General features: G+C 36.7%; 1 protein-coding gene across 3 annotated transcripts in view; it reads left to right on the top strand.

The window, feature by feature from the left end:
- PCDH17 (protocadherin 17) overlaps positions 1-14,003 on the top strand; it is a 97,906-nt gene extending 83,903 nt beyond the window's left edge. For 2 of the 3 annotated variants that reach the window (XM_054163060.1, XM_054163059.1), the window contains exons 4-5: positions 4,644-4,718; positions 12,766-14,003. In XM_054163060.1, the coding sequence (XP_054019035.1) occupies positions 4,644-4,718; positions 12,766-13,448 (758 nt within the window). In that variant the 3' untranslated portion in view covers positions 13,449-14,003. Of the gene's footprint in view, positions 1-4,626; positions 4,719-12,765 lie in introns of all 3 variants that reach the window. The other variant, XM_054163061.1, reaches the window with a different exon arrangement.
- Positions 14,004-19,461: the final 5,458 nt, after the last annotated feature.

The raw sequence follows: 19,461 nt of genomic DNA, 5'->3' as shown, positions 1-19,461 counted from the left end.
AGTCTGATGTGGGTAAAACAAGGAGAATAAACAATCAAAATATGGAAAAGAAAAAGAAAAAGAAAAAAAAAAGAAAGGAAAAAAAAAAAAGGGAAAGGAAAAAAAAATAAAGAAAAAAGAGAAGAGAATAAATGGGGAAAAAAAGAGAAAGATTTCCAGCTAAAGCAATTTGGCTTGATTAAGAGACTGTGCAAAGTGACGAATGTCATACTAAGAAAAGAACATAGTCTCTATTGGAAGTTATTCAGAAGGCAGAGCTAAAATATTTTGTTGATAGCCACAGTGAAAATCTCTTTGCATAGCTTGACAATAATGCAAAAGTAATTCCACCAAAATCATACATATCCTTTCATTTATTTCTTTTCCATTAACCATCTAGCTTAGAGGATTTTTGCATAGCAGTACTAGGGACAATTAAGTATGTTTAGCACATAGACAGGTGCCAGATGTATGCATGTAACAGTTACAGCGGAAGCATATGCATAGAATCAACTCTGCAAATAGCTGGGTTCCCTAGGCATTCAACACTTTTGAAGCTAAGGGAGGGAATGTTTTTATGTTATAACATTTTCCCTTGGTGGTAGCAAATTAGCGGCCTTGTATCCATCTTCAGCTGGAACCACAGAGAGTCTCTTGAGAGCTTACAAATAAGTTTAGAGCTGTAGCAAACTGTTTCTTAGATACATGAGAAGTGGGATACATACCATGCTTGTACTGTAACAGGTGGACTTAAAAATAAGTTTGATTTTTTTCCCCGTAAGACTTTTTGGTCTTACTTTACTTCCTTGCAGAACTTGTTCAAGGTCGGACTGAGCCATAAGGTACTGCATGCACACACAGATTTTGTCTCCTTGGGAATGAAAAAAAGTTCTTTTTCTTAAAAAAAATAATAATTTAAAATATATATTAAAGCTACATTTTTATTAGAAAACCCAGAGGCTGGTTTTGGAAAACCATGCAGTAAATATCGGGGCTTAGTTTTCTCTGCTTTGCATTACCTGTGATACTGAGAATTCAAGCCAATAACTGTATAGGCCACTTGGCTTTTCTTACCAATAGCACAAAAAGGCTGGGAGGAGAACAACCCATTAAAAGCAAGTCATGATGGAAAGCATGCATGGGACTCTAAATCAAGTAAATATTATAGTGATAAGTTCCAATAAATGAAAAGGTCTTTTTAAATATCTCCCCAAAATTGATCATGATTCATGTCTAGAATAGGCTTTACTGCATTTTATGGCACGTCTGCTCCAATTCTACAGGCGTAATATCTTCATCATCTTTACAGACTAAAGTCCTTCATAAAAGAAGTCAATAGATTGACACTGACTGACATATTCTGAATCCTTCAGCACCTTTTAAAGTGGCAGCTGCATCTCTTACTTGGTTTGCCAGAAGAGTGTTTATCTTATCTAATGACTCACTGCTGGATTTCCTTTGTAGGGTTTTCAGACAAGTAAGAGGGCACAGCTAAGAGAAATTACCCTGGCTGCACCTTACTTGGCAATGATGTTTGTAACCAGCCTTTAAGTCTATCTCCAGGACTAAAATACACTTTTTGTAAGAACATGGCTCTGATAAGGAGTTGCAGAGACCAGGAAAAAATAGCTTCTATTAGTTAGCAGGCTTAAAAAGAGAAGGTATTAGTGAAAACAACGAGCACATAACAACAACATCTTTGAAAATAGTTCCCAAACTACCAATTTTTCTTAAAGATAGATTTTGTCACATCTCAGTACTCTGGCATCAGTACAAAAGTTGAAACTATAACAAATGCAAAGATGACAAGTAAAAAGGTGACTATCAGTTGAGCAACTCAGTCGCTGCAAATCAAAGTAATAAGCAGGAGAGATTTTCTGTAGTAGTAATCTCCTCAATCCTCGAAATATAAGAAAATTATCTGGAATTTAGGGTTCTAGGGATAGGATGATGAGAATATTCTGAAGTTATCTTAAGTAAGTGTCTTTCAGATATTCAGTTACAGTTTATGGGGAACCTGAAAATGCATTGCTTAATCTGTTTACATGTGCAATTCTTTTTGCCACACTAGTTGCATTTAAAGAGTCAGATTTGTGGGGGAAAGAAAAGCATCCTTAATTATTCTTTCTGACTGGTTTATTTGGGGCACTATCCTGATACAAAGCTAAGCAGAATAATATTACAAAACACACATTCCTAAGAGAATACAGGTGCTTTATAAATTGGCATAAGGATAGTCCCATTCTGCAAATTTCTTTTGAAGGTGGTAATAAAACACCACATCAGCAATATGCTGATGTCTTGGGCGCTATCTAATGAAACACTAATGAATACATTATTTAGCATAGGGGAAATTCTATATGAAGCTCTTAGACAATTTCTTGTCCTAAGAAAATAATTTTCACAGAATCATAAAATCACCAAGATTGGAAGAGACCTGAAAGATCATCAAGTTCAGCGCATCACCACAGACCTCATGACTAAACCATGGCAGGGTCCCAGTGGACAGAGAGCTCCAAACCACTTTATACAGCAATACAATTCCATGAGAGGGAAGCTTAGCCTTCGATTTTATACTTGCCACCAACATAGGGAACGTACTGAAGGATCAGTTTCCAGTCTGTGAACCATATCAACCCATTAACACCTACCCCAGCCCAGGTGACCAGGGTGGGAGTCCAGTTCCAGAGGAGCCCCAGGAGCTTCTTCAGCATGGCGCTGCCGGCCATGCTCAAAGTATCTGTATGTCCAATTGAGCGTCCCTTAGGATGCCAGGACAACTTCAGGGTTTTTCTGAGAACAGCATCATGAAAAGTGTTTTTTTCTTCCTGTTCTGTCAGATGCATTGTACCTCCCATAAGGTCCAAAGTATATGACCCATATACAACCTTTTGAAGCAGAGAACGATACCCAATGGCATTTTCCATCTATCAGTATAAACCAGACATGGTCTCATTTTGTCTGGTAATGGACATTGTGAATGTAAATCCAGGCATGCTGTGGAGGAACTGCGGAGGAAACTTCTCTTTTTCACCAAAGTGAACAGATTTTAAATGGTTCAGCATCTATGCAGCCTTAGGTGTTTGTTTGTTTGGGGTTTTTTTGGTGTTGTTTTTTTCTTTGTTGGTTTGGTTTGGTTATGTTTGCTGTTTTGTTGTTTGTTTTGTTTTGTTTTGTTTTTCTTTCTTTTTGGTGAGATTTTGTAAAGGAAAACATATAGCATTTGAAAAGCTTTACTATGCTGATTGTTTTTTTGGACAAAAATCATGCTCCTATACAGAACCTGACAGACTTCCACTCAAGAGAGTCTACCTATAGTCAGGATGTAAATGGAGCCATCAAAACAACGTAGAGACAGATTTCTTCAGAAGCCTTTCATGTCTGTCTCCTCAATGACACTCTCATCAGTTAACATCTCTAAACAAGTTGTCACAACTGAATTTGAGACAGGCTTGAAAGCAAAAAGCTTGGTGCCTTCTAAATAAAGATTTTTATACTGAGATAATTGGCAGCCGGTGAGGAAGACTGAGTAGTGCAACATATAGCTAATTGTTGGTGTTTTGATAGTGTGACAGACTGGGATAGCTTCTTTATATTATGGAGCTTTTATGTTGGTATCATCAGGAAATCTCAACAGCATGTTAATATTTTCATTAATGTTAACTTTTCATTCCTTGCTTTTGTTAGTCCTAATCACTTGTTACCTCTTGTCTCTAACTGTACAATCTATTAATATTTGCGTAGGGTGCCTCAAAATGGGCCTAGTTAATAAATGGGTACCAAAACATTGCCACAGTATAATACACAGTGCTAGCATTTACTAAGCATTACAAATTAGATATGGAAAATATTGGTATTGTAATTATGACCAGATCACAGTAAAGTTAGTAAAAAGAACGTGAATATCATGTAAATTCTTCAGATCATCACACAAATTAAGTTAGCTTTCAGATTTAAGAATCCTTGTGGGTTTAGGTGCTAGCACTGAAACAAATCCCACTCTACAATCTGTGGAAATGCCTTGATCAAGAGTAGGAAAATGTGTTATATTAAAAATGTTTTTTCTAACAGATCCACAAGCCTGTTCTTTTCTGTTAATTGCTGCAGGGTTGTTTTTTTTTTTATTGCCTTTTTTTCTTTTCTCTTCCAGGAAACAGCTTTTGGGCTCTACAACAAAGATTGCTGTTTAAAACTATCATTTTGTCAGATTATTAAGGTTTCCCTGTAGCTTTTCAGCTAAGTGTAGGGCTGGCATAACTAGCCCTTTTATGTTTTCTCCCTGCAGGCCTGGGCTAGGAAGAGAGTTTCATGGTGGGATGGGGAAGAACCCAAAATAGCTTTTCATGACTTTCATATTATCTTCTTACTGCAAATTAGTGCAAATTGCAGGCAAACACTGGAAATCAGAACCGGGTATCCATTCTCAGCCTTTCCACTTTCTTCTCTGATAGGAAGAAATGAGAGACCCTTTTTCAGTTGACTGCCAAATCTAAACCTAAGTGTGTGTACCTTTGAGAAGTATAGTGAAAAATTTCAAGGACCATGAACTATGCCTAGGCCACAGAAAGAAATTGCTTGTCTCCTGTAGAAGTTTTGACATTGTTGTGAATTTTGGAAGCAGAGCCTATTCCTGTCTGTGACTCACAGGTCTGATTTGCCTCCAGAACAGCAAGGCAGAGGCCAAAGACCCATTGTTGGGATCTGTGGACCAGCCCGCTGTGAGGATGGAAAATTTGCAGGTAATAGAAATGTTTTCTTGCTCTTACACTGTCTTTAAATGAAAATATAAGATTGTCATTAAATAATAAGCATTAATTTAAAACATACACCTGTAAGAAAAATGTCAAATGTTCTGTAGTGCTCCATGACATACTGAAATATTTCTCTACTATTTATGATTTGGGACAAATGTGAACTGAAATGAAGTCCATAATGTCACCATCTTTTTATTACTTTAGAAATGTTTGATGCCATGGCAATCTAAAAACAAAGAAAGAAAGAAAGAAACAAAGCAAACACTTCCTTGTTGTGTCCAGAAAACAAGCAAGCAAGCAAGCAAGCAAACAAACACAAAAGCAGATAAACAAAACAAACAAACACAAACAACCAAGAGTGGGGAAACTGTGGAAGGATTATTTCAGAGCCTTCTAGTTATAATATCATAAAAAGACCACGAGATCCAAGTGGATTTAAAAAAGTGGCAGTCCATTCTCATTTTACTGCCAGTCAGCTTGCTAATCTGAGCTGCTTAATTGCTTTGCCTGACTGAAAGGAGCCTTTAAACAGACAAGCCAATATAAATACTCAGAGTGGAGACAGCTCTGTTTAATAACAGCAAGCATGTGTATAGAAGTATTTGTTTACCTCTGCTCATTTATGTCAAAATCAATTGTAATTAAACAGGACTCCAGCCACAGAAGTAGTACTTTAGATGATTGTTCTCATCAGAAGTGTCATATAGCCCCAGTGTTTAGGACATGTCAGGGCAGCCCCTTATTTTTCTCCTATATTAAATTCCTGCTTAAAGTCTTTCAGTTCTTCAGTGAAGCCAATTGCCAGTCTCAAAAAAAAACCACATAAAAAAAAACCCAAAACAAATAACAGCAAACCAAACCCAAAAAGCAAACAAAACAAGAAATCCTCAAAAGAACAACACCACCCCACAAAAAAATGAATAAATCCAACCACAGAAAAAGGGCAAAACCCCAAAACTAAGTAAAACCATTTCATATCAATTCTTTTTTTTACTTCTTCTTTTTTTCAGTCATATCAGAGGAATTACTGAAGTTCAGAAAAGCAGAGTTATTTATATTCTCTAGACATTAGATGCCATTTATTGACCATCTGTTTATACATATGTACAGAAAATACAGGCTTTCCCTAATTGTTCATGGTATTAAACTACATTGAAAAAAATAGTGTGTTTTTTTTTAATATCTCTTTTACATAGTGCCTGTGTGGCTGGACCTGAAAAATATAATCTACAGAGGATTTTACACCTTGTTTTAAAGTTCAGTGAATTCTAAGTGGAAATATTTTCAACAACAAACACAAATTTACAATATAAAAAAATGAAATGAATCAATCTCCTAGGAAAACCAATGTGAACTCCAGACAGATCTTTTTTCTTTGGGATGTGAAACAAGAGTCAGGCAAAATGTGCATTGCCATTCACTCTATAATGCAAGAAGAACAGAGCATTTCAAAAGTGAAGGTAAATTGTTAACAGCACTGTGAAGCTGCATGCTTCAAAAAGAAGAATGGGTCCTCCATTGTATTTTTCATTTGGAGCTGTTAGTTGATAGCCATTACAGTCAAATGAGTCAGCCAGTGAACCATCACTGACAATTAATCATTATATTTTTGGTTTCATATTTATAGAGAAGAAGTCAGTTAGAAGAGGGTATTTATACAGTAGGTAAAGATTAGATGACACTTGTTGAAAGAGAAAAAAGTAAATTAATAAGCTATCTGAAAGACAGACTAGTATTTCATAGGACAATAAAATATTACAAAAGTTATGGACCTTTTAACCATATTGGGGTTTTTGCCTTCACTGATGATCATAATGTAACAAAAAGCTACTTCTATATATTTTTTTACATTTTTTGAGTAAAAAAATCTTAGAAAAGAATGCACATGAGTGAACATTTTAGCTGGTCAAATCTTACAAATTACAGTTATCCAAGTGCTGTTTGCCTTGTTTAGCTTAAAAATGCAGTTTGATAACATCATTTAAAAGTTTTGGAAGGAGTTCCTAATTCTATAGATTTAGAATGGAATGGAATGGAATGGAATGGAATGGAATGGAATGGAATAGAATAGAATAGAATAGAATAGAATAGAATAGAATAGAATAGAATAAACCAGGTTGGAAGAGACCTTTGAAATCATCGAGTCCAACCTATCTGATCAACTAAACCATGGCACCAAGCACCCCATCAAGTCTCCTCCTGAACACCTCCAATGATGGTGACTCCACCACCTCGCTGGGCAGCACATTCCAATGGGCAGTAGTGACTCTCTGTATAGAACTTCTTCCTAACATCCAGCCTAACATCAGCATATGCAGAGGAGACTGTACAACCTCTCTGTGAGCCTGTTCCAGTGTTTTGTCACCCTCACAGAGATAAAGATTTTCCTTATGTTCATGCGGAACCTCCTATGCTCCAGCTTGCCCCTTGTCCTGTCACTGGACATCACTGAGAAGAGCCTGGCTCTGTCGTCCTGATACTTGCCCTTCAAATATTTGTAAACATTAATGAGATCACCTCTCAGTCTCCTCTTCACCAGGCTAAAGAGACCCAGCTCCCTCAGCCTTTACTCATATGGGAAATGTGTATGTGCATGTACAGATATATAAAAAGTTTACTTTCCCCTATACACAAGCCTGGACATTTATGATTATATTATATGGAGTACTATGTTACAGGGAATAGTATTATTCATCATCTTATAAACATGGTATAAAATATTTGTCAACAATATTTGTATGATGATGTTTTATGCACATGGATTGTTTACTTTTCATTTGGTTTTTTGCTTTGTGCATGTATGAGATTTAAATAATTAGAGTCCAGTTAAACTAGGGGAAAAAAAGGTATTTATCAACTCAAATTTGCTACATTGAGCCACTGTTTAAAGAAATATAATTATTGAGTTTCTTTGTTATTGTTATGCAAATTTCATGTAATTAGTGATTCAAACTGAGATATCTCAGTTTTAGCCATTGAAAGAAGCCAACTATCTTAAGCATTAATTAATTAACTTTATAGTACAAAACATTTAGAATGGGATCAGTACTCAAAATTAAATCTGCTCACAATATTTATGGGTAGGAAATTAAAAATGGCACAGTAGAAATATCTTTTTCTATAAGCTTGCTACAGGATGCAGATGTTTAATATGCTTCCTCTGGTAATATAGAATAAAATATTTAAGTATGTCTTAAGTTGCACCAAAACACATCTCTTGCATTGCATTTTGTATGCTGTGAACGTAAGTTTCATCCTACACCATCTTAAATTTCTATCCAGTGTACATTTTCTAGGTAGGTGATTGTTGTTTCCAGATATCTTGTTTCCTTTTCTTTCTATGGCTGATAATTTAACAGTTCTATTTTAGTCTCTATTCTCCCCTAAGTGCATAAAGCACTTCTGACTGTTTTCCCTTAAAGCTCCAGAGAGTTAGGAAAACCTCTAGGCTGCTTCTGTTTATTGTACACACTTGCACTGTTAAGGGTTTATTTTCAACAGAAGGGAGACAAGTATAAAGACTGATGGTGCATATCACTCTACCAGCACATCTTGCTGTAGAGCACAGTGCATGACCTATTTTACATATATATATATTTATATATTTGTCTTTAAATAGATTCTTTTTTTTTTTTTCATATATACTGATTCAGCCCTTGGTGGTGATCGTTTGCTTTGTGTTTATAGTTCCTCCTGCTAATACAAAACTGCCTGTTCGATTTTCTTCACTGTCTGCTAGCTGTAGCAGACAAAATTACAAGCTAATGGGGAGATGAGAAGCCTATAATGTATGATAATCAATACTCAACATCAGTTTCACATGATGTGGCATGAAAGAGTGAAGGGAAAGGACAGAGGTTTTTCAAGACTAGAGCACCAAACCTCATGCAGTGCTGCTCATTTTCACTTCAAGGTCATTCAGTATTTGGTTTTTTATTCCTTTTGGCCCCATAATTAATTCAGTCTCTGCTAGGATACCCAAGGAGGAGAAACAAAAAGTTAGTCAATACTGTGAGTATGAAGCAAGTATAAAAACTGTTTTAGCAAATGAAGAAAATGAGTAAATATGTAACACTAAATATATCTCTTAGAAATGGCCAGCAACCTTTGTATTTTTATTGACAACAATGAATAATCACAGAATCACCAAGGTTGGAAGAGACCTCAAAGATCATCAAGTCCAACCTGTCCACAGAGCTCATGACTAAATCATGGCACCAAGTGCCACATCCAATCCCCTCTTGAACATCTCCAGGGATGGTGACTCCGCTTCCTCCCTGGGCAGCACATTCCAATGGCTAACGACTCTCTCAGTGAAGAACTTTCTCCTCACCTCGAGCCTAAACTTCCCCTGGTGCAGTTTGAGACTGTGTCCTCTTGTTCTGGTGCTGGTTGCCTGGGAGAATGTACACACTCTAAGAGTTATGCTCATTCACAGTGTATGTGTATGCACATCCATAAGAGCTAAGCATTTAAAAACTTAGAACTTAATTTGGTTGCAAAAAATTAACCAGATCAGTCTCAAAAATCTTAAATCTGGTGTAGTTAAATTGTTTTCAGCATCAGAGAACTTATCTGACCTTTATCTTTCATCTGACGTTTATTCATTTTATTGTCAGTTGTGGTGGTTTTAGATTAAATCTAAATCTACCTTCTTTCAGTTTATGTAGCCCATGATACAATTTCTTTTCTGGTCTGCAAGCACACATTACTGGCTAATGCTGAATTTCTCATCCACTAATATCCCCAACCCTTCCACAGGGCTACTCTCAATCCATTCATCTCCCAGTGTTTATTGATACTGGTAATTTCCCCTTTGGTGAAGCCATGTTATCTGTCTCTAATTACCTCCCTGTCTTTTACACGTTTTGATATATCTTTCAGAAGATCTGCTCCATGATCTTACCAGGCACAGAGGTGAGGCTGACTCATCTGTCCAAATTTTACTTTAAAAACTCTTACATTCTTTTCCTCAAAGATCACTCTGTGTTCTCTTCTCCCTGCACCTCATTCTCTCTTGATTTTGATATCTTTTTAGGGCTCACACCAGTCCTAGATTTTAAACTCTTCAGGGGAAAATGACACTTTTTCACAGAACTGTGTCACCCACCAGTGAGGTGGGTATCGGTCTCTCCTCCCAAGTAAGAAATAATAGATTGAGAGAAAATGGCCTCAAGCTGTGCCAAGGGAAGTTTTGATGAGACATTGCAAAAAAGTTCTTCACCTAAGGCTGTTAAGCATTGGAACAGGCTGTCCAGGGTAGTGGTAGAGTCACCATTCCTGTAACCATTTAAAAGGTGTGTAGATGTTTAGTGACATCACTTAGTGGTAGACTTCATAGTGTTAACAGTGGCACTCAAGGATATTAAAGGTTTTTTCCAATGTAAACTATTCTATAATTCTAAGATTAACTAGTATCAGTCCTGAGTAAATCATCTCACCTTGATTTAACTGACACAACACAATTTTATTTAAATTTAAGTCACACACTAATTTCTTTTTAGAAATGTGAATAGACAAAGATAGATTCTCCTAGATCACCTTTGGTGTTTCTTCTGTGTCAGGTTTCAGCAATGAAACTGTCTGGGAATCTAGTAGTGATATTATAAGATTAGCAGGAATTTATTTTCTAATTTACAAAGATGATAGAATAGAATAGAATAGAATAGAATAGATTAGGACCAGGTTGGAAGAGACCTCCAAGATCATCACGTCCAACCCATCATTCAACACCATCTAATCAACTAACCATGGCACAAAGCACTCCATCAAGTCTCCTCCTAAACACCTCCAGTGATGGCGACTCCACCACCTCCCCAGGCAGCCCATTCCAATGGGCAATCTCTCTTTATGAAGAATTTCTTCCTAACATCCAGTCTAAACCTCCTCTGGTGCAGCTTGAGATTGTGTCCTTTTGTTCTGGTGCTGGTTGCCAGGGAGAAGAGACCAGCCCCTGCCTGTCTAAAACCTCCCTTCAGGGAGTTGTAGAGAGCAAGAAGGTCTGCCTTGAGCCTCTTCTTCTCCAGGCTAAGCAACCCCAGCTCACTCAAACTCTACTCATAGGGCTTGTGCTCCAAACCCCTCCCCAGCTTTGTTGCCCTTCTTTTTACACTTTACAGCAAGTCAACATCTTTCCTAAACTGAGTGGAATAGAATAGAATAGAATAGAATAGAATAGAATAGAATAGAATAGAATAGACCAGGTTGGATGAGATCATCAAGATCATCGTGTCCAACCCATCATCCAACACCATCTAATCAACTAAACCATGATCCCTTAAGGGTCTTGTCCAACCAAAATAATTCTGTGATTCCAAACTTTCTCTGTCTATGAGTCAACAAGTTTGTTCTGCTCTTCTGAAAAACTGTTGTGAATGTCTCTGTGCATGTATTTCACCCTTACATTTAAAGAAATACTTGCAATTTTTTTTGGTCTAACTGGAATGATGGCATTTTATGTCCAGTCTGTGAGATAACATGCTTAATAGCTAAAGACCAGTGTATATCTGATTGAAACCTAGAAGTGCTAAAGAGATTTATTCTATCAATATTTACTAGAAACTAGTGAGAAGGAGAAAAAGAAATGAACTTGTATAACTGCTGTGATTGTCTAAAAACAGATTTAAGAGATATTTCTAGAATATTTCCTTGTCCCTGACATTGAGTTAGATTCCTGTGTATGATTATAAAATGGTAAATGGTGGCCCAAACATAATCTGTTAGAGTAAAATCACAGACAGACTGAGAGTTTTAAAGTAGATTTTTAATCTGAACTGTAGAACAGGTGTTGATGGAGAAAAGAAGGTTCCAAGGTGAGCTAATTGTGGCCTTCCAGTATCTGAAGGGGGCCTACAAGAAGGCTGAGGAGGGACTTCTCAGGATCTTAGGTAGTGATAGGACTAGGGGGAATGGAATGAAGCTGGAGGTGGGGAGATTCAGACTGGATGTGAGGAAGAAGTACTTCACCATGAGAGTGGTGAAGCCCTGGAATGGGTTGTCCAGGGAGGTGGTTGAGGCCCCACCCCTGGAGGTGTTTAAGACCAGGCTGGATGAGGCTCTGGCCAGCCTGATCTAGTGTGAGGTGTCCCTGCCCATGGCAGGGGGAGTTGGAACTAGATGATCCTTGTGGTCCCTTCCAACCCTGACTGATTCTATGACTCTAAGTATGAAATTTATGTTTTAAAAAAATGTAATGAACAAAAAAGTCTTATTTGACTAGATTATTAGAAAGATTTAAGACTATAGAAATCCTATCTGAAAAGATTGTCTGTTCAAATAATATGTCATGGTTTGTCATTCTTGCAAATTGTATATATTGAGCAAATCCATTTTCACTTACTTGCACTAAAACAAAAAAAAGAGAAAACTGATTACATGATCCATACTCACGTCTAATAAAATTGCAATGTGCACTTTTTGACAAGCTTCTGTTTAATGCACCCTGATGGAAAATTCTAGTTCTCTACTCTTGGCAGGAAAAGCAGGCTTTTCAAAGAAAATCTTTTTATTTTTTGACTGTCACACAACATAACAATTATACATGGAATGGAGGTGACAAAAATGAAAAGCCAGCTTGCTGATTTTTATGAAGTGCTTGTATTACTAGGAGGGCAGTCACTGCTCAGTTACTTGATTTGAAAAATTAATCCTGATAATGCCTTCTGAGTTCTTTAAGTACTGTTCACTCTTTTCTAGGATGAGTTCTACAGAACAAAGCCTAACAGATTTCTACAGCAGATTAGTTTACAGATGAAACTCAATTCCACTGAGAATGATTCTCTAATGACCCCTTTATACTTCCATTGCGCCGTGTGAATGCTTTAATGTATAAAGAATGGAGTTAAATAAATGTATTGTCTCAACTAACAGGTTTATGCAGTCCTTCTGAAATATTTTAATTATAGCTTCTTCTTTTTTCTCCATAATTAAACAGATGTCAAGTAAGCCCATCATGTCTAGATCATAGCCTATCCATTAGTTTAAAGAAATCCACTTGTAATTAGAGTTTTTCTCTTTCTCCTTTGTTTTACAGAGCAAGAAGAATGTGTTAACTGCACAGATGAATGCAGAGTGCTTGGTCATTCTGACAGGTGTTGGATGCCACAGTTCCCTGCAGCCAGTCAGGCTGAGAATGCAGATTATCGCACAAATCTCTTTGTACCCACAGTTGAAGCTAATGTTGAGACTGAGACATATGAAACTGTGAATCCCACTGGGAAAAAGACTTTTTGTACATTTGGGAAAGACAAGAGAGAGCACACTATTCTCATTGCCAATGTTAAACCTTACTTAAAAGCCAAACGTGCCCTGAGTCCTCTGCTTCAGGAGGTTCCCTCAGCATCGAGCAGCCCAACCAAGACATGCATTGAGCCTTGCACCTCAACAAAAGGACCGTTGGATGGTTGTGAAGTGAAATCAGGAGCCTTGGCTGAACCAAACAGCCAGTACTTGTCAACTGACAGTCAGTATCTATCGCCTAGTAAACAGTCAAAAGACGCTCCCTTCATTGCATCAGATCAGATGGCTAGGGCCTTTGCAGATGTGCATTCCCGAGTGAGCCGAGACTCAAGTGAGATGGACTCTGTTCTGGAGCAGTTAGACCGTTCAGCCCGGGATCTAGGCAGGGAGTCGGTGGATGCGGAGGAAGTTGTGAGAGAAATAGACAAGCTCTTGCAGGACTGTCGGGGAAGTGACCCTGTGGCCGTCAGAAAGTGAGGGGGAAAATAAGGACAGGCTGGCAGTTACATTCCTCTTCTGCTGATTAAAAGTAAATAAATAAATCAATCCCCTGGTTGTAACAGTTTTACAGGAATGAAGGAAGACCAATGCTGCTTTAAGGCTTTTAGTGAACATCTGAAGTGCCCACAAGTATGTTCTTTTCACTGCTCTTTCTTTTTGACAGATAACACTGGTTTCTTTTTGACCTAACTTTCATTAGGACAGAGTCAAGTACACTAAGAACAAAACAAAAGAAGGAAAGACGGTGCCATTTTGACAATCTGACAGGAAGGTGTGAGAAAGATGGAGTGGAAATACACCTGATACTTTAAGACTGTCCTCAATAGCTGATGCTAACTTTACTGTTTACGTATAAACCCCAAGAAAAACAGGGTTGAATAATTCTGATCTGTGGCGGATTTCCAGCAGTCACCACAGGCATCTACTGAAAAGTCCTAAAAAGAGTTCTTGTAGTAGTCCAAGTGACACCAAACATTGACATTCATTTGTGGTAAACATTTATGTACAAAGTTACCTGCCACAAATAGGAGAAAAAAACAAAAAAAGGAAAAAAAAAACAAAAAAAGAAAAAAAAAAGGAACAAGAAAACAAACAAAAAACCCCATTCCAGATCATTATTCAATAAAACATATCCTGATCATTAATAAAACACTTCATATCATATTAAGGTTAAATGTAAAATGATAGAGTCCATCTTGTCCTGTACACACATAAGCTAATTCACTTGGTAAAAGAGGAAAAAAAAAAAAGGATTTTACTATATGTTTAGCATTTTAGTGTCCAACAAACCCATAAATACTTAGCAGTAAGTTTAAACAAAAACTAAAAAAAAAAATAATAAAGTTTGATAAAAAAAAAAAAGTTACCTTTAAGGGTAATACACAAAAGAAATTAACATTATTAACACTTTTTTTATTCATTTGTGGACACTAAAATAGCTCAGGAAAGTCAAAATGTCTTAGACATCCACAAAAAAAAAAAAAATCACATGATCATTTAAATGTGCAAATGTAAGAAGATTCAGTGTGTTTACATCAAATGACATATTTTTATTGATTTATTGCAGATTCAGTGCATATGAGCCAAATTGTTGAGTGTATAAGAGCTATATTGTGTATTTTATTAAATTAATATATAGTTGTGTTGCAAAAATATTTGGGCTTATATTGTAAATGGCAAGTGTTGCCTCGGTAGCTGTCGAACTCTATGAGTTTTGTTTTTTCCTGCTTCCTTTTCCCCATGGATTGTGGGAAGCAGCGCCTCAGAGCAAAGTCTCTTGTTTAATGTATGGTCTACGAAGTACTGCAGTACATAATCTGTTCAAAATGTGTTTGAGTGAGCTGATGGAGCTAACTGAACAGCCTACAAATACATCCATCAGTCACCCTTAAGTGCAAGTCCTTTTAGAAGATTTTATTACAAACCCGTGTTTAGTAACAAAAATTACACTTGAACCAACATCTGGAATCTCCTGGGCTGTTGCTTTGTTTTGTTTTGTTTTGTTTTGTTTTGTTTTGTTTTGTTTTGTTTTGTTTTGTTTTCCAAATACATGCAGCCAGACTGTTTAATGTAGGGTATTTGATTAACTTCTTAAGAGATGCCACCTTTTCAAAGTTTTACTGTTAAGTTCATAAAGCTGAGAAACACTTCAGTGCCAATGTGACATGGGCAGTATTTTATCAGATTCTTTAGGATGTGCAATTGCTTACTGTAATTCTAGATGTACACTGCTCATTTTGCAGAGTGTTCTTAGTTTGGTTTTCGTCAGTTCTGAAGCATATTTTAAGAATAACCTGGGATGAAGTTTCTACTTTATTTTTTTTTTTCCTAAGGGTGTTTTTATTCCATTTGAAAAATTCAAAATTGCCATCAGAAGAAGGTTAAAAAAATAGCTCAGATTCGAGATGAACTTGCACAGAACAAGAAGAAGCAGAAAAAACAAAATGTTTAGCTCAGGATTTTTCCCTGGGAAAATACCACTCTGGGAAATACCACTATGGCACATTGTTTTCAAATGGTGTATTTGGTTTATTAAATGTAATGTGTATTATAGAAAAACATATATAGAAGAGGCTGGCAATCTCAAATCTCACAAAACCCTAGTTTTCATTAGTTGAGGAGAGAAAGTTGACCCAACAGCCTATTTTAATGTTGGGATTGAGGTTAAATTATGATTTTAGCTAGTCAGTCCTACAGTGAATTTTCTTTGGGAGACAACCATTCTAACAGTTTGCTTCTGGCTTGTCCTGTTAAAAAAGTCTATGTGTGGGGAAAAAAAAACAAGAAAAAGAAAGAAAAAAGGGATCTTGTACGTGTTTTATCAAGCTACTCTCCATGTTTTGGACAATTTATGTATCTAAAATGTGGTGTTGTCTGTGTTATATAATTAATTACATTTCTTTTGGCCAGGAGACTCAAGATTGGTTTTGCTTGATAGCTTGATAGCTTGAAATTCCATAGTGGAGAGGATTTCTTATTGTTTGATCAGTCTCTTATACGTATTTCCATGGTGCCCATCACTTCAATGTCTGTGCACCAAGTCTTTAGCTCTGCCGGTGAGATCCATTATTCAGCAAAATCTAAGCCAGTATGTAAATGCAGTCAAGTGATGGAGATTTGTGTATTTTATAGATGATCTTAACACTGAGTAACCAATTGTACAATTCATTGTATGTTTCTGAAGACATAAACCCACAACATTCTGAGAAAGGGCTGTGCCAATGTAAGAGGAATTTACCTTAAGGCTCTCTGTCACTAGTGATTTACTAGCTTTAGCTGTTTAACACATTATCTGTACTTAGTAGTGATTATTTATTTACCACTCTGAGGTAATTCAGGATTCATGACTCACAGCTTTATAGAAGAGTTTAGGAAATCTTGCTTTTATTTAATTTGGCTGACAACTGCCTTGTGTTTTAGATCTCTGGCGTACTGCTTCCAATAAGGATATCCCAAGTTAAAAGATCTGTTTCACAATTTAGAAATGATACATAATGAACCAACAAACCAGCGGAGCTTATGTAATGTCAGTTTTGCTGGTTCAGTCAAAATTGACGTGATTGTGTGTGAAGGAAGTACTACACAAACAAATTCATGAAAAAGGATTACTTTTTTTTTTCCTCCATGATATCTCTACTGTCACAACTAGAGAAAGAGGCAGCAATGAAAGACACAGGTGATGAGTTTCTCTCATTCCTTACATATTTTATGAAACTGAAAAAAATACATATCTGTGCACTGTGAATAGCAAATAAGGCATTATCTCTCTCTCTCTCTCTCTATCTATATATATATGTTAATAATGAAAGCCAGCATCTGGAAGTTCCTTAAACAACAGGCCAATGAAATTAAGAGTCAAAATCAGACTTTTTTTTTTCCTCCTGTGTGCTTTTACTTGGCGTATTTATCAGGGAAGAGATTGTCCTGAAGTGTGATTTGCCACTTGAAAATATGTTTCCCAAGACGAGTTACCCCAAGAAGTGAAACATTGCTCACAGTAGAGCAAGATATGTTATTCAAACAAACTTTCGAGCTGCTTGATGCCTGATGGAAGGGAAATTGCTGAGGTCAACAAGGAGTCAAAGCCTAGCATAATATATGCCCACTCATTATTGTTTAATTACTTTCTTTTGACATCAGGCAGTGATATTATTGCATTAATTCAAATGGGAGTTTTAGCTATCAAGATTTGTTGATCTGAAGTGTAAATGAATGAAATCTGGTTAAGGTTTTGACTTCTCTGGCCCGATCGTGATACAGGTTAGCATTCACATTTATCAGCCCCTGTCTACCCATATGGCTCAAAGTTGCACCAATGACTGGTGAATGACACAAGAAACCCCAAACAAAAGCAGCATACATTGTATGGATTATCTCAACCGCTATTGTTTAATGGCTGTGTTTAATGTGACCTATCTGGAAAATGAGGACTACGAATAAAAAGCAATTACTAATAGTGATGTTGCCTGCTTTTGCATTCATTAACACAGAAGAAATGTGTTAAACACTGCATACCACAGGGAGCTTGATGGTAATTACTTTGGAAAAGCAACTTGTGGCAATGCAACTGTTGCAGCTAGTTATCAGTTTGCCAAAAAAATGACAGTCCCTGCTTCATTTATTAGAAATGTGTAACTGTTTTCTCTCAACAGGAAGGTGGTAAAGATTTTCCACCAAGCTGGGTAGGTTTATATTCTAAGCAGCTGATATGCTGAATCCCTACAAGCTGTTATTTGCTTATAGAAATATAGAACCGAATAAAGGATAGTTTACTCTGATACACTGGTGTGAGTTCACCAGAAGCACTATAAATGTACCAGTTCTGATAGTCTGTCAGCCAACATGAAAGATAAAAACATGGCTTCAGCATACAAGTGGAGAAAAAAAATAATATAATACATGTAAAGGGTTAGGATTATTTGATGGTTTTGGTTTTTTTTCTTCTTTTAAATGTGTCTTTTTTAAAAGCCCGAGTCAATAATTTTATTCATGTTGATGTAAACAACATGATAAAATGCTGGGAAAATGTGAGTAAATTCTGTCTCATTGTTTGAGCTTGTTGTTCTAATTTAACACTCTCTCTTCTTTTTTTGTCTGTTTGTGTTTGCTCCACTTGAGCATCATAATCGATCCCTCAGAATATATGGCCCTGTAGCACTGGCATACCAAATAGCACAAAGCCTTCACAAGAGATTTTATTTGGTTTTAGGCAGGATTTCTTTGGAGGGTTTTTTAATTTGCTTTGGTTGGTTGGGATTTTTTACTAGTAATTAAGTAAATAGGCATTGCTTTTGACAGCTAACTATAGAGTTTTAGCTTGTTCAGAATAGTACAGGTATTACGAAGACATGTTGACAGTGCTGCAAGAGAATTGCCTTTTAACTATTGCATGTTTACTGCAAGTCTCATTGCCAGAAACAAAACCAGCCTACATCTGTCTAGCTGGCTGTCTTAGTCACAGAAACCCCCTGTTGTTTTCTTCCCCTTTTTTGCCATTCTGTGAGCTGAATTCCAAAATCTAGCGAGCCACTGTCTGTTCAGAGTCCTGCCAGGAGACACCGTCTGCTACTGAAGGCCTCACTGGACATGGGATGTTGCTCTTAATAACGTTTTCAACTGTGTGTAATTCAGGGCTTGGCTGGATCCACAGTATATGTAGAACAAGTCATAAACTATCCTGGCTTTTCTTTGCCTAGAATACAGAGTCATTGATTTCTCATTTGGAAAGTGGTCAGTCTGTCAAGCAGAGATTCTTAGATCTCCTGTAAGCCAACCACGTATAACTGCTTCAGTGTGTTCACTCATGGGATAAATACCCTATCCTTATCCTTTATTGAGTCTAAGACATGAAAGCAGCTGAAAGTTTATTTCTTCAGTTAGTAATGTTTCCCTAAAAATTAAATTTCTCCAGAGGAAAGAAGGAATGACTGCTCTATGTATAGCTTGATTTGTGAAAGGTCACCTTAGTATCAGTAGTGCATGCAAAATGGAACAGGGAATTAATGAGCCATCTAAGAATTTTCTGAGATGTATATTCCATAATGCATATGTTATGACTCAGGGAAGAGAACACAGTTTCTTGGTTTATTTATTGCTGATGGTTCCTGATTATGCCTGAGTCGCAAAACCATTTAGTTCAAGATTTGGTTAACTATTTTTCTTGTGGGCCCTTTGTTACTCTGAAAATGAAGACAGTATTTTGACATGGTTCTTTCCCTATGGTTTTTTGGGTTAAGATATAATATGTTTTATTTGGACAGTACTTGAAAATGTCCACAAACATCCTGTGATTTATTTGGATAAGAAGCAAGAGTATGGGTATGGCTCCAAACATGGATTATTGAGCAACAGATTTAGATTTTGACCTACTGAGAAGTGAAATAATTAAAATTCCATTTCTGAAAAGGCATTGTATACAGTGCCTTGAACACTAACTCTATGGAAATCTTATTAAAGTGCACCTATTGAACTGCTGCCAGAGAACTAGGGA

The sequence above is a fragment of the Dryobates pubescens genome, chromosome 7, assembly GCF_014839835.1.
Source record: "Dryobates pubescens isolate bDryPub1 chromosome 7, bDryPub1.pri, whole genome shotgun sequence".
In the NCBI taxonomy this organism is placed as follows: domain Eukaryota; kingdom Metazoa; phylum Chordata; class Aves; order Piciformes; family Picidae; genus Dryobates; species Dryobates pubescens.
This window is presented reverse-complemented; position numbering and strand designations above follow the sequence as displayed.